The sequence below is a fragment of the Spea bombifrons genome, chromosome 2 (genome assembly GCF_027358695.1).
Source record: "Spea bombifrons isolate aSpeBom1 chromosome 2, aSpeBom1.2.pri, whole genome shotgun sequence".
NCBI classification, from domain to species: Eukaryota; Metazoa; Chordata; class Amphibia; order Anura; family Pelobatidae; genus Spea; species Spea bombifrons.
The window spans coordinates 48925918-48942193 of record NC_071088.1 but is presented as its reverse complement, the minus strand read 5'-3'; the positions used below and the strand labels follow the sequence as shown (position 1 = coordinate 48942193).

The 16276-nt window shown below is 42.5% G+C and overlaps 1 protein-coding gene across 1 annotated transcript in view; it reads right to left on the bottom strand.

The window, feature by feature from the left end:
- The window catches only part of SCUBE3 (signal peptide, CUB domain and EGF like domain containing 3), a 98737-nt gene that overhangs the window by 70536 nt on the left and 11925 nt on the right, over window positions 1-16276 (bottom strand). Inside the window, exons 5-6 of the mRNA XM_053457861.1 lie at window positions 8303-8437; window positions 3907-4029 (exon numbers count right to left, since the gene is read on the bottom strand). Coding sequence (XP_053313836.1) covers window positions 3907-4029; window positions 8303-8437 — 258 coding nt within the window. The remainder of the gene's footprint in view (window positions 1-3906; window positions 4030-8302; window positions 8438-16276) is intronic.

Below are 16276 nucleotides of genomic sequence, written 5' to 3'. Positions count from 1 at the left end.
TTTAAGGTCTCTACTATTAAGGGTCAGATTTCTGCCCTTAGTCATTTCCTGCTCTCCAATTTGGCATCGGACCATTTCATTAGAAGATTTTTTTAAAGCCATTACGATTAAAAGACCACCAATTAGATCCTTTTTTCCACCTTGGGATCTTACTTTAGTGCTCAAGGCCCTGTGTTCATCTCCATTTAAACCCCTTCAAGATGTCTCCCTCAAATTTCTTCCCCTTAAGACTGCATTTCTGGTCGCCATTACTTCAGCACGACGGATTGGAAAGCTCCAAGCCATCTCAGCATCTGATGATTTTCAGATTTTTCATCAAGATAATGTGTTCCTGTACCCTAGACCTTCTTTCCTTCCTAAGGTACTGTCTCAGGTTAATGTTAACCAGCCTATAGTTCTTCCCACGTTTTATCCAGATCCTACGTCACCTGAACATGACATTCCCTACATGTTAAGAAAGCTCTCCACATTTATTTGAAACGTACCGTTTCCTTTCGTTCATCTGGCCATCTTTTTTTTCTTTTTTATGGCAAATCTTCAGGTCACGCACTTACCGTAAATTCTCTTTTCCCCAGTATAGTGGCAGTACATGTTTCCCTCCCTAACGGTAAGTAAAATTTCTGTTTTTGAAAACTAGACACCTCAGGGCATTTCAAATGCTGGTATTTTAACTCTTTCAATGCACTAATTCTACCACTAGCCTGGAAATTATACAATGGTCAACCTGCAAGGGGAGCCAGAGTTCTCAGGAGGGTCTGGAGAGACCCTCTTGGAAACGTTCTCAACTTTTTTTAAAGGACGCACCGCCATCTTGCGAGTGGAAAAATCTCTCAGGAGCGGTCACAGCACGTTCTGGAGTGGGTGTTCGGTGTCGCTGAATGCTTCCCTATGGAGGCATTTCAGGGACAGCATTGAAGTTAAGGAGGCGATCATTAAACTCTTTTAAAACGGGCGGCCGCCCCCAGTGTATGGTAGATTTTGAGGCCCTGTCAATTGTCATCAAGGGATTAAAGCAATTTCAAAAACCATAAAAAAGAGTGAGGAAAACTTGTATTATTGATTCTCTTCAGGATTTCAGAGTGATTACAGAGGTTATCCAATTGTACAGGAATATGATGGAGATATATAAATCAGATACCCTGGAATTCCAATCAATACCCAGAGAAGGAAGGCCATCTTCGAGTATGCAACCTTCTAGTATAAAAAGTGTTTGGTCCTGTTCCCCTAGAGAGCTCAGGCTCTACTTCCCTCTGTTCATGGTAAGAAAAAGGAAAATGGCATCAAGTTTTGAACCTATATGCTCTCAACAGGATGGTGTCCTTCTCTAGTCTCCATAGAAGGATTGCACTCCATAAACAGTAGTTCCTGAGGTTTCATATTGGTGATTTTCACCTTTTATGAGCCTTACCTTTAGGCACCTTTTCAAAAATTTAAAAAAGATTAATGGAAACAGGAAATAGCTTGGCTCTGAGACATCTTCTTAAAAATTGGAACTGGGTAAAAAAAAAAGTGGGGCTTGAAGATAAGAAAACAACAGGGCTCCCACTCCTTATTATACAAAAATTGGAAACCTAAATTTAAAAATCTGGAAACAAAGGGGCATATATATAATAAATGATCTTATAGAAGGAGCTAGTATTAAAACATTTAGTCAACTCAAAATAGAATTTAATCTCCCATCAGAAGCTTTTAGCTACTTAAGGGTTAAGAGCTGCCTACTATAATCTGTATATTGGAACCAAAGACCTAAAGCTCAAAATTTTTTTACATATTTAGTGGAAGGAGAAGATCAGAAAAAATCTTTAAAACTGATAAGGTTATGCAAAGTGGAGTATACACCTCCAGCATTGGGAAATGGGAGAAAGATTTAGAAATAAAAATAAAAATGGAGGACTGAAATAGAGCTCTGAATTTAACAATTGTCTAAATTTATACATTGTCTAAATTTAAATGCGTTACAGTATAAACTGATGAATAGGTGGTACTTGGTACCGAAAAACATTGGCGAGAATGTTCCCTAATTACTTATCGAACTGCTGGAGATGTGGAAAAGTAAAAGGAGACACCCCGATAAATAGAGCTTGGCTGAAGGTGTCACAAAAGCTTGTAGATGTATTTGGCCCCCAATGGAGATTAACACCAGAAAGAACTTTACTTCATTTAAACCTACCTAAAACCTCTGCTGACGGCGATACAGATAGTTCTTGCTGGTACATTTTAGAAATCTCATATAATAAAAATATAATGAAACATCTCTGGTAAAATAAATATGAGCAGAATGTGATAACCCATATGAGTCAATAACGCACTAGGCGCAGATTGATAAAATTATTGGTAGTGCACTGGGCAATGGAATCCCAAAATGTGTTGTCTGTGTATGTTGATGTCTAATATGTAATATTGTATTTTTATGATCATCAGAGTGCAGGAAATAAACATTTTTCACTAGATAGACAATGTCCTAATTATAACTGGAAACTGTTGTTGCTAAGGCAAGCAATATGCTGGCATGTATTAAAAGATAATCGGTTAAAGAGATGTGAACATAATTTTGCCTTTTTAAAAGTCATTGGTAAGACCACATCCAGAATATGTAGTGCAATTTTGGGCACCAGAGCAAAAAAGGACATGCAGGAAATAGAAAGGGTTCAGAGAAGGGCTGGAACATTTCAGCTATGAAGAAAAGCTGTCCAAATTGGTATTGTTTTCACTGGAGAAATGTTTTTGTTGAATATAGGAAACTTTTAGAATGTTCAAGGTCAATTTAAATATCCCTTTGGACATGGGCATCCCTTAATATTGCAAGGAAGGATCTTTCATCTTAAACATAGAGAAGGTTTCTAGGATGTTTTAAATATCTAAATGTCTAAATATGAAATGCATACAGGGTTTTCACTCGTAAAAGTAGATAAGGTAATGTTGATCCAGGGTGAGGCTGACCTCCTACTTTCCTCATTCCAGCGGTCCTGAGGAAGATCAGAGAAAACAGTCATAGTCATCCTTCCACTTTAGCTCAGGAGACCCAACTCCTACAGTTCTTCAGATGTCTTAATGATCCTCCCTGGGAATTTCAAGTCTTACTTGATCTGCTATTTCAGGGTCCAGTCCTGACGAAGATCCACAGAAGATGTTGCTAAACACAGCAAATTACACTATATTTTTTTTAAATTTAAAAATAGTGCCCCTGTGTTAAACTGTACACACAGAATATACCCATAAAAACTGCCCTTAAAACAACTACAGATGCACATTCAAAGTTGCCCTTACACACAAAGATCCTGGCATACACTTGCCCTTGCAGCCACATGCTTACTTGCTCTAAGACACATTTGCCCTAACACACAAACATTTTCAAAACCAATCACCTCTTCTGCTTCTCCTTTTCTTTCTTTTTAACATGGTGGTTCTGTGGTAGGGGCTCAAGATCTGTTCCTACAGACCTCTGTTCAGTGCTCCCTTGAGGTGCACTAGGCTTCAGTGCTGAGAGTTGAGATATAACATCATATCCCAGCACTCTGTATCAATCACTGACACACAGTGTGGTTGAGGACTGAGGACAGAGGTCTGTATGAAGAGACCTCACTCTCACTTTCTATTGGGACGTGAGAGGGAGGTCGAGTAGCAGATTCCCCCTGACATGCACCAAAATGCGGAGATCGCTTGTGGACTGCTACGCGGTATCACCACAAATTTACTGAACATGTCAATGTTTGAGCAATTTTAACTGTTGACTTACGAGGTACCTGGTATGTCCTCAGTCATGCAGGAGTTTAAGTACTCACCAATTACTTTAATATGCATTCTTCTTTGACGAGGCTGTCAGGGACCTTAAATTGTTCTTTTAATATAGTTATTAATATTCTAATAATGCGTTATTCATATTATTATAAATACATGCATACTTACGTTTGCAATCTCTCTGATTCCGAGTTAGTTCAAAACCTGGGCGGCATTCACAGGCCACTCCTTTTGGGGCCTCCCTACAGATGTGGGCACAGCCATGATTCTTATCCATGCAATTCATACCTTCTGGAAGGGAGAGAGATGTCAGAGGGCGGTAGAAAATTATAATGTTCAGGACTATTGAACCTGAATAATTAGCATATGTCTTGGTTAAAAATAATAAGAGATGATATCATGTTCTTAAATGCAATACCTTGAGATGTAATGAACACATATTTTATGGATACCATTAACTGCTTCTCAACCAGTGATGTACCCGGTACATCATGAAAGGATGGTTCCCTTTGCAGCCCGTAATTTAAAAAGACGCAAATCATCATTGAATTATGTTTATGTTAATGTTTGTCAATAACATAAAAAAATAAATTACTAATTGGACAGCGCTTGAAGTTAAATAAAATAATATTTAATAACAAGGCAAGAGAATCACGCTACATTAACTTGCGAATGAAACGCAAGAGGAATGTGGAAGTTTTGTGAAAACCCTGTACGGAACATCGCCCAATGAGATCCTAATATTTGCAACAATTATCACCTTAAATACATTAATAGAAACATTGAATGTGACGTCAGATAAGAACAATTTAAGTTTTCCTTTTGTTACAAAACTGGTTTGTTTTTTGGGGCACATTTTACAGTATCCACATCTATATCATCCTCTTAATGGTCTCAGAAAACTACATGGAACACAGATGCCATATCTGTGGGTGCTAAAATTGACTGGATTATCCGAGAATGTATAGGCAGAACCTCTTACAATATATGATCACAGTTAATGATTTTTCCAATATTTATTTAAAACCTTATTAACCTTTGGAACTTTATCTAAAAAGGTTGTAACAATGCTTAAATCAAAAATCAAATCCACTATTTACATTCTTGACTTAATGCAAACCATCTATATCTATATCTCTATCTATTTCCCTAAGGGCTTTAGTTACTATATCTTTCTTATAGCCTTTCTCATAAACATACCTTTGAACTTCTCAGCTCCAACTACCCAGAGCCTTCCCTTGCGGGACGAGGCCAGGACTGCACGCTGACGTCAGCGGGCGGTCCCGATGACGTTGGTGGGCGGTCCCGCTGATGTTGGTGGGCGGGCCCCATTTGAAGGAAAAAATGGGCGGGGGTGGGGCATGTCATTTTAATAAAGACAGGAGGCGAGTATTTTGCATATCTTCCTTTACTCTCACCGACAGCAGCAAAGAAAGAGTTAATATAACACTGGTAACAACCAATAAAAATCCCTAAGCTTCCTTCTGGTAGCTGAGAACCGGAGCCGAACACTTCAAACATGCTCCTGGAATGCAGAGAAACAGCCCGGCCAATGGGAACTAGAGGCAGCCCTTGAAAAATCTTGTAAGCGCACATGAGAGCTAGAAATCACAGAAGAGGACTGAAGGAGATCATTGGATAAGACCGGTTAGGAGTGTATTTAGAGATGAGTGATGAGATATAGTTAGGGAAATCGCTGTGAAGAGCTTTAAAAGTAAGAGTCCGGAGTTTGAAATGAATCCTGAAGCATACAGTTAGCCAGTGATGGGAGAGAAACAGCAGTCTGGCGGCAGCATTCATGGTGTATTGTAGAGGGGTGAGACAGGTAAGAGGGACACTAAGACAGAAAACAATAAGGGAAACTGATGAAGAAATCTTAGTATTGGAGACAGGGAAGATGAGAAGTTCGGTGTTGGAAAGATTTAGTTTCAGGAAACGTGCAGACGTCCAGGTAGAGACAGAGGTGAGACACAATCTAAGAGAGATAGGTAGCTCTATCTATAGTGTCATCAGGATACAAGTGGCATTGAAAGCCAATGATGCTGAAAGTACGATCAGAGAAGTAGGAAGTGAACCAGGAGAGAGCAGTGTCGTGGAAACCAAGAGCATGAAGAGTTTGAAGGAGAAAAGGGTGGTCCACAGTGTCAAAAGCAGCAGAAAGGTCCAGTAGGATTAGCACGTGTAGTGGCCCTTGGATTTGGCAGTGAGTAAGTCATTAGTAACTTTAGTCAGGGCAGTTTCGGTAGAGTGTGGAGGGCAAAACCCAGATTGAAGAGGGTCAAGTAAGTTGTTGGAATCAAGAAATTTAGTTAATTGGGTATAAGCAATTCTTTCAAGAAGCTTGGAGGCGAGAGGAAGTAGAGATATGGTACTGCAATTGGACAGTTCAGTCGGGTCCAGGGAGGGTTTATTCAAGATTGGAGTAATGGCAGCATGCTTGAAGGAAGATGAGACAGATCCAGTAGAGAGGGAGAGGTTGAATATGTGAATCAGAGTAGGGACAAGAGTGGATGAAAAAGGCTGGGAAGGGATCGGGTCAAGTGGACATGTGGTTAGTCAAGAAGGAAGAAGAAAAGCATGTACCTCCTCTTCAGTGACAACAGAGAATTGGTTTAATGTAGTGAAGGAAGAAAGTGGGTAGGAGGGCACATAGTCAGAGGCAGGTTGGGTGGGCGAGAAGATCCCCTGGCAGGATAGGCGACATGAGATGATCAACCGTTGCGGCGCTGAAGGAAACGTCCGCCACGAAGCAACACCATTCCACAGAGAGTGGTCCCAGCAGTAATCAGACAGTCCGCCAGGGAAAGACTAAGACATCTCAGGGGGCAATGTGGGCATGCAGAGACGGTCATCCAGGAGGTACGGTGGCGAGAAAGAGAAAAAAACCTTGTCTTATAATCGAGCAAATACGGTATATATAAATTTATGTATTCATGGTAATGTGTGAAGAGTGGGGGTCATTATTCCTTGTGTGTGTGTGGGATGTCTGTCCACTCCAACAGGCTCCCAGTGTCTGGATTGCGTGCTTCTCGGCAATGGAGCCCCTTGGGGAGCATTCCCGTTGGAAAGTGGAGGGATATCCCCGTCTGGGATATTGTTGTGCCGTCGAATGATATATGTGGAGCCCCCATGTGCGATGATAGGTTGAAAAGGGAACCCCCAATGGTATCTAATATCCTTTTCTTGAAGGAGTGATGTAAGTGGGCGCAGCACCCATCTGTTTCGGAGGGTTATAGAGGATAGATCCTGAAAGAGCACTAGCTTTTGCCCTTCAAAGGTAAAGGTCCGGGATCCCCTTGCTTTGGCCATCACCTCCTCCTTCAAAATAAAATCTTGAAAACATCAAACAACAACCCTAGGGGGGTCAAAATGGTCTACCACGGGGCCACAGGGAAACCCTGTCCAGGCAAATGGGGGTGTCAGGATCGCGGCCCAGGATTGAGTTGGATAGCCATTGTAATTACGCCCGCAGATCTTCTGGGCCCTCGGGCTCTCACATTATTCCCCCTACATCAGTTCTCGAGGTCTTTGACTGAGCAGAGAAATTTGGTAGCCAGGCCATTCAGGTGAGTTGTGGTCTGGTGAAGGTCAGACACTTGTTGCGTAACACACGCATGCAAGGCCTCTAGCTGTGCAATGCCCCACTCCACTCCCGCTATGTCCGCTTGTATGGCTGCCACCACCTCGTGGAGCACTTGTTTCACCCAAGAGATGAGGTCGCTCCGGTCCGCCTTTGTGGTATGGGAGCGGAACATTTCCTATATGTCAGACAAGAACGGGGGATCAGTACGTTGGACTGGAGAGCGGGATGCCTCTTCCGAAGAGGACGTGCAAGACGGTGAGGGCGCCATGATGGCTGCAGTACAAGCACCGCAGGGGTCTGAAAGTATTTGCGGAGCGTCTGCCCCGATTGCTTGGTTTGGTTCCAGGAATTCCTGAGAAGCTAAGAAGGCCGTTTCTGTCTACCCGTGATGGGTACAAGTGTCAGATGGGTGCAGATTCTTGTGGGTAACCTGCGGAGCTAAAATCTCAAGCTACCATCTCTCTGCAAGGCAAGCCACGCCTCCTTGATATACAGTTTATATTCTGTTTCTCAATCTTTTCTTGTCTAAATATTCTTTGTGTGTTTTTATTTGTATTTAATATTAAATATTATTTTATTTCAATTCAACCACTATCTAATGAGTTATTTACTTATTTATTTGTCTGCTATAGGACTTTCTATTTTGTAGGGGGTCCTTTCTTCCAGGAACAAGCAGCTCCATATCATAATTTCTAGCTAGAAGTCTAATCCCCTTTCTTGTTGGTAAAATGTATTAATTGGTTGGAGGTTTACTGGTGTTTGAAATTTATATACTTGAAACAGTGTCTTTAGTGTCTTACATTTTAGCATTGTATCTGTATATTTATGTACCAAATGCCCTTTGCTGTTATACTAAAAAGCCAACACAAAAAAACCAGATGTTAAACTGTGGACTCTCATAATAATAATAATAATAATAAATACTAAACACGATCATGTGGAGGGAAACTATAAGTGAGAGTGAGTTTCACTCTACTGTACCGTCTGGATGCTGAATGCAGGTATGTTGATTATCACTGAGGAAGAACCCTTCTCGGCAACGACACTCATAGCTCCCCATTATGTTGACACAAATCTGTTGGCACCCGCCATTTCCTTCAAGACACTCATCCAGATCTAAAAAAAACATGGTTAGCAGTAAACAAATTTTAGTAAAAAGGCACTGTGGAACAGCTTGAAATCAGTGTCAGAACTCACAGCAGATTCAATGCACTCATATAACATGCTGAATGCTTGAGGTTAAATTTGTTCTGTCATTTTGGAATTACACGCTTCACTTAAAATATGAGATATAAAAAATAGGCATGTATGTGTAAAGGCAGTGCGTATGGGCAGTCATGTGTAAGGGCAGTGTATGTGTATATGCGTGTTTATGGGCAAATGTGTGTAAGGGCCGGTCTAAGTCAGGTCCCATTCAAGCTGCGGAGCTGCTCATATTTGGTTTCTTTGCCTCAGTTCCCTTGCCTTGCCTCAGTTCCCATGTTTTGCTTTAATCCAATCCTGGATTTCCATATGCTCTGTTCTGTGCTTCTGATTCCTTGATTCCAGTTCTGCTCTTTGCTTAAGCTCTGTTCCCTTTATAAGGTGTGCCCCACCCGTTATGTTTGTCTCAGTCTGCATTCTACAGGTATGTCTCTCTGATATGTGTTTGGATTTCATGTTTGGTTTGTTTAGTACCTCTGTAAGCACGGTTTAGCGTTAGGACCCCCCAAGAATCGGAGTACGTTGGCTTAGTGGTGGGCTAAACATACTATGGCCATATGATGTGACAGAATCTCCTATTGTTATCTCATAGTCCTAGGCTAGTCCTGTATTCATGTGTGTCTGTATTTTGCGTACCTTGGCCCTTCTACCCTGAATCATCTGAGGATTTTGGTTCCTCTCTCCCCTCCCCATGTCCCAGTTAAATTGTCCTATCCTTGCTTAAAGGAGAAGTGTCCGAGGATTCCAGCTCCTCACTCCTTCCCCTGTGTCACGGAGCTGGCTAGTCCGACCGACTACCTCCGCTGTCTTGTGCTCTCTTAGCCCGGGACACACACTTTCCCCGGTTCCCCAGTCACTAGCCGAGACTAAGTGTAGGGTAAAACCAAACGAAGACTGATTTATTTCTCACACACAGGACTGGATATATCCAGCAAAACACATATTTACATGAAATAAGATATTGGGACACAAACCGCCCCCTTAATCTGCCTCCCAGAGACAACAGGGGCAGTAACGGGATTAACAATACAATGGACCATGAGGTGGAGGGGTCTGATATTAAATTAAAACAATGGTAGTCAGTCCCTGGTTGCAGATCCTGGCTGTCTGCTGGAGATAAACCCCTCAGCCAGTGATGAGATGATACTGCTGGGGGTTGCCACAGAAGCCTTTACAAACCCAGGGCCCATAGTCAATAGGGAGGAGGCTGGCAGTCAGGCCTCTCCAGTGGTCCCAGTGATGGAGACTTCCATCACAATTCTCCCCTCTCCGAATTGGACTGACACAGGAGGAGACCCCAAACGGGTTGACTCCGTAGTCAGTCACTTTATTTGGCTCATCAATGCCCTCCCAAAATTGGTGCTCCTGCTGCTGGGAAGATGGGCCAGCTGCGTTGAGGAGGGAGGTCAGGTTGATCCGGTCCCGGAATTAGGTTCTGCCGCTGGGGAGATGGACTGGCTGTTCCACCTCCCTGCTTCTGCTGGGGAGGCGGGTCGGCTGCTGTATCTCCCTGAATTCCTGCAGCTTTGGTAGGTGCTGGGCAGAGGCCAGCGATGCTCTGCCCTGTTGCCAGCGCTTCAGCTAGGGTTAGGGCATCTTCTGGGTCGGCCTGCCGGTGGGGAGGGAGTACCGGTTCCTCCGCTCCCGGACATGTGAGCTGCCGCTGGGGAGAAGGGCCGGCTGCCACATCTCCCTGGATCCCTGTAGCCATTGCAGGTGTGGGGCAGAAGCCAGCAGCGCTGTGCCCTGTTGCCAGCTCTTCAGCTGGGGCTAAGGGATCTGGGCAGACTGCCCAGCATTCTGAGGACCCAGGTGTGGAGACCGCAGTGTTATCCACCCCTCTTGGGTTAACATCCTCAGATGAAAAATCAATTAGATCCACAATCTCTGGATCCGGTTGTGGTGTAAAGTCACATAGCTCTGGTATTGGATTTGGATTAGCTGCCCAGTATCCCTGTGACCGCACAGGGACCGCAGTCCCATCCACTCCGCCTGGGTCAACATCCTCACGAGAGAGCGTCGTGGGCATGTCGTGGGCATCTATGCCCCTTTTGATGCACCCCATGATTGTATTTGCCTTAGCAGCAACTGCCTGACACTGGTCGCTACAGGTAAATTTACTGTTAACTAAAACTCCTAAGTACTTTTCCATGTCAGTCGTCCCCAGTGTTTTCCCATTTCATACATATTCCCAGCCTGGATTTTTCTTCCCCATGTGCATAACCTTAAATTTATCTGTGTTGAACCTCATCTGCCACATCCCAGCCCAAGCCTCCAACCTATGCAGATCCATTTGTAATCGTGCACTGTCCTCTATTGTGTTAACCACGTTACAGAGCTTAGTATCATCTGCAAAGATTGATACTTTACTATACAATCCCTCTACAAGGTCATTAATAAATATATTAAAAAGAATAGGACCCAAAACTTACCCCTATGGTACCCCATACCACTAGTAACAGCCACCCTCTCTGAGTACGTACCATTAATAACCACTCTCTGTTTCCTATTACTGAGCCAGTTACTTACCCACATACACACATTCTCCCACAGCCCAAGCATTCTCATTTTATGTACCAGCCTTTTATGTGGCACCGTATCAAATGCTTTGTAAAAATCAAGATATACGACATCCAGCGATTCACCCCGATCCAGTCTTGAGCTCACCTCCTCATAAAAACCTGATCAGGTTAGTTTGACCAATTCCTTGTAAACCCATGCTGATATGGAGTCATACATTTATTTTCATTGAGATACTCCAAAATAGTATCTCTTAGGAAACCCTCAAACAGTTTACATACAACAGAGGTTAAACTAACAGGCATATAATTCCCCGGGTCACTTTTTGTCCCCTTTTTGAATATTGGCACAACATTTGCTATGCGCCAGTCCTGGGGAATAGACCCTGTCAGTATAGAGTCCTTGAATATTAGAAATAGGGGTCTGTCTATTACATTACTTAACTCCCTTAGAACTCGGGGGTGAATGCCATCTGGACCTGGTGATTTGTCTATTTTGATTTTTTTTTAGGCGGCACTGCACTTCTTCCTGGGTTAGCCGGTGACATGTACTGGGGCGTTTATCTCATCCTGCTGTATATTACCTGGCATTAAATTTTCCTCTGTGAATACAACAGAGAAGAATATATTTAATAGATTAGCTTTTTCCTGATCCCCGTCAACAACTTCTCCCTCATTATTTTTTAAGGGGCCAACGCTTTCATTTTTAACCTTTTTACTATTTATATAGTTAAAGAACATTTTGGGGTTTGTTCTACTCTCTTTGGCAATGAGTCTTTCTGTCTCCACTTTTGCTGCTTTTATCTGATTTTTACATTTTTTTTTTTCCCGATAGCTTTTTAGTGCTTTTTTGCCATTTATTGCCCCCTTTACATTTTTATTTATCCACATTGGTTTTCTCTTGTTCCTGACTCTTTTATTCCCATACGGTATGTACCTTTCACAGTGAGAATTTAAGATATTTTTTAAAAATCTCCCATTTAGTGTCTGTACTCTTGTTTTTGAGGACATTTTCCCAATTTACAGTGTTAAGGGCTTCTCTTAGTTGACCAAACTTTGCCTTCCTAAAGTCCATAGTTCTTGTGGCTCCTCTAAGAGTTCCCTTGTTGAAGGACAAGTTATAATGTACTATTTCCTAGGTGCCCCCTGACCTGCACATTAGTTACTCTGTCAGGTCTGTTTGTTAATATTAAGTCCAGTAGGGCGCCCCCTCTTGTCGGGTCCTGTAACGTTTGGGACAGATAATTATTTTTACTTGTAGTCAACAACCGGTTTCCTTTACGAGATTCACAGGTCTCGGTTTCCCAGTTTATGTCGGAATAGTTAAAGTCCCCCATAATAACCACCTCATTGTGATTTGCTGCCTTGTTTATTTGCTTTAATAATTGATCAGTATTTTATTATTTTTCTTTCCATATATTTCTACTCATAATGACTCCACATTATCATTTCCCTCGCATATATTCTCCCGCAGTGTGGCCTTTAGGCTGGACTTTACATAAAGGCAAACTCCTCCCCCTTCTTGTTTTTTTGATCCTTCCTGAATAGACTATAACCCTGTATGTTAACCGCCCAGTCATAGCTATCATCCAACCATGTCTCTGTTATACCCACTATGTCATAATTTTCTTCAGACATTATTAACTCCAGTTCGTCAGTTTTATTGGTCAGACTTCTGGCATTAGTAAGCATGCAATTTAGAGGTGTATGTTTTTTTTTTTTTTCCTATGAAGCCTATCCCTATTAACTATTCTAACCCCTCCCTACCCTCCACCCCCAGGTACATTTATAAGCCCCAGCTCTCTATCTACACTATCTTCCCTTTCTATATTGTAGTTTCCCTCCCCCCTTTCTTCTGCCCATCTTCTCCCTGAGCACAGCTGCACCCTCCCCATTGAGGTGCAGCCCGTCCCTACCGTAGAGCCTGTATCCGACAGAGAAGTCGGCCTAGTTCTCCATGAACCCAAACCCCTCCTTCCTACACCAGCTTCTGAGCCACTTGTTTAGCTCCCTAATCTCCCGCTGCCTCTCTGGTGTGGCACGTGGTACAAGTAATATTTCAGAAAATACTACCTTGGAGGTTCTTGCCTTAAACTTGCTACCCAAGTCCCTGAAATCATTTTTAACCCCTTAACGACAATCCCCGTACATGTACGGGGTTGCCGTGCAACGGGTTAACGACAATGCCCGTACATGTACGGGCTGCCGTTAAATAGCTGCATCGCCGCGATCGCGGCGTTTTCGCCGCGATCGGCGGCTTTGCAGCATCCACGGAAGCCTCACAAATGAGGCTGACCGTGGATCCGGGGAGGGCAGCCCTTGGCAGCCCTCCCCGGAAGAAAAACGGCCGCCGCCGCACCGATCATCAAAGATCGCGGCGGCGCCCGGCTAAAACTGCTTAGGAAGCGATCGGAATCGCTTCCTAAGCATAAACTGTGTTGCTGACATGCCTCAGTATCGAGGCATATCAGCAACACAACCCCCCCGACCCCCGATCGCCTTGTGATTGCTCCAAGGAGCAACCACAAGTGCCATCCTGTGAATGACGTTGCCGTCATTCACAGGATGGCATTAACAAGAGATCTTAGTTCACAGAGGGTCTATCCAGACCCTCTTGAGAACTCTCGAGCTCCTCCTGCAGGTTGAATGCAGGTACTGCATCCAACCATGCAAGGTCAATGGAGCCCAGCTCACTATTGAGAGTGATTAGTAATAAAAAAAAAAAAAAAAAAAAAAATTGGTCAAAAATGTTTAAAAAAAATTAAAAAAATATGGTAACATGTAAAAATCCCCACTGTCACCAAAAAAAAAAATAAAAAAAAAAAAAGTTTTTAATAAGCAAGTCCTAAAATTCTTTATCTTTACAAAAATTCCAGCATGGAAAGAGTTAAAATATTGGCATTACAAATGCCCATAGGGTGTCTAGTATTAAAAAATATATGATTTGGTGGGGTAAATTGAATTGGCCGGGTTCAAAGATGTCCCAAATATGGGACATGGGGCAGATGTCTAAATGGCAAAAAATACACACCTCACAAAGGCGGCATTTTACTTCCCAAATAACCCTACAAACCCATGCATGGGGGGTATCACTGCGCTCAGGAGATGTTACTGAACACATATTGGGGTGTTGTTTGACACGGACATATACCAGGAGCGGTAAATTCATACCTGAAGTACAACGTGTGTGAAAAAAATACAAAAAAAAATTACTACCATAAAGTTTCACTAAGGGTGGTGGTAAAATTAGTGCATGGAAAGGGTTAAAATACCAGCATTTCAGATGCCTTGGGGTGTCTAGTTTTTAAAAATATATGATTTGATGGGGTAAATTGCATTATCCGGCTTCAAAGATACCCGAAATGGCACATGGGGGGAAGAATTACCAGATTTGGAAAAAATGGTTTTGAAATGGCAAAACGCTACCTGTACTTATTGCCCCATAACGTGCAGAAAAAAGCAAAAAAACATAAAAACATTGGGTATTTCTAAACTCAGGACAAATAGTAGAATCTATTTAGCAGGTTTTTTCATTCGTTTTTGCAGATAAGTAAAAGTTTTCTGTTTAAAAAGTGAGAAAAAGTAATTTTTTAACAAAAAATCCCCATATTTTATCATTTTTTTTATAGTAAATTAGATGATATGATAAAATGAATGGTATCTAAAGAAAGCCCTGTTTGTCCTGGAAAAAACAATATATAATATGTGTGGGAGCATGAAATGAGAAAGAAGAAAATTACATCTAAACAGTAACACTGAAAAACGTTAAAAGAGCCATTGTCCCGCAATATACCACGAGAAAAAACCCCTATTGTCCTTAAGGGGTTAAGGACACTCCGCCTACCTCTTACTTTGTCATTGGTGCCAATGTGCACCATGACTGCTGGGTCTTCTCCAGCCCCTCCCAGTAATCTGTCCCTCTGACATGCCTTATACCCCCTTATATGCCACTCCGTGCTCCAGTCTCCGACAACGATTTCATTATCGATTATTATCGATTTTATTGATTAGGTGTTGCAGCCATAATTGTTAGATCCTGGTATAACACATCAATGTCAAACACACCAATATGTGTTGAACAACTTCTCCTGAGTACAGTGATACCACCCAAGCATGGGTTTGTAGGGTTGTGTCATGAACCAAGTAAGCAGGTTGGGTAGGAGCCCAGTCACAGGGGATACAAGTGGTTCTGTGTGTACCCCACGATGCATGATGGCTAGAGGGATGATACAGACAGACGCAAAGAAACACAGCACGGGAAGAATACTCTGTAATGGACTGTATTGAAGAAGTTGGCAGGAACAGTAAGTCTCTTGGCAGGAAGCCCACTGGGCAGGGCGGACGGCAGGAACGATGCAGTGTCAGGTACAGGGCCAGAGCAAAGCATTAATGCAAAGGCCCTGACTGAAGGGCAGGGCAGGTTTATATAGGCAGGGTTAATCCAAGTAATAGGGCACAGCTGCTTGTGATGATGAGGTCTGGGTGCTCTATGGAGAGATGGGCGGCCACTAGTGGTGATTTAAGGAAATGAGCAGCACAGAGTTTGAGTGTTCCAGGCTGTGAAGGGTGGAACCTGACAGGTTGTCTGGGAGCAAAAACCCCACATTTGGAAAGTGCCACACTTGGAACTCTGGTCTTTCTGCCTCCATTTCCTATTTGGGACATCTTTTAAGCCAGTCAGTTAAATTTATCCCATATATTTTTGAAAACTAGACACCCCAGGGTATCACAAATGGCGGTATTTTAAGCCTTTCCATGCACTAATTATACCACCAGCCTTTGTGTGGGGGGGATACCACCACAAATTTTCACACATACATGTGCTTCAGGAGGGAATTTACCACTCCTGGTATGTGTCAGTGTCAAACAACATCCCAATATGTGTTCAGCAACATCTCTTGAGTACAGAGATATATCATCCATGCATGGGTTCGTACTGGCCAGTCTTTGTCTAAGCCCTAAGTCTTTGAACCCTGCCACTCCAATTTACCCCATCAAACCATTCATTTTTTTAAAATTAGACACCCCTTGGGTATTTGAAATGCAAGTATTTTAACTCTTTCCATGTCAGATTTTGGGAAGATATAGTGCTAATTTTACCACTTGTCCATTTAAATGAACTAATTTTTTATTTTTTTTTTTATTTTTTTTAGATTTGTGGACTTTCTTTTTACATTTTATTGGAACTGGATGGCCCCCCTTGTGGTGACATCACTGCATAATTATTTTTAAA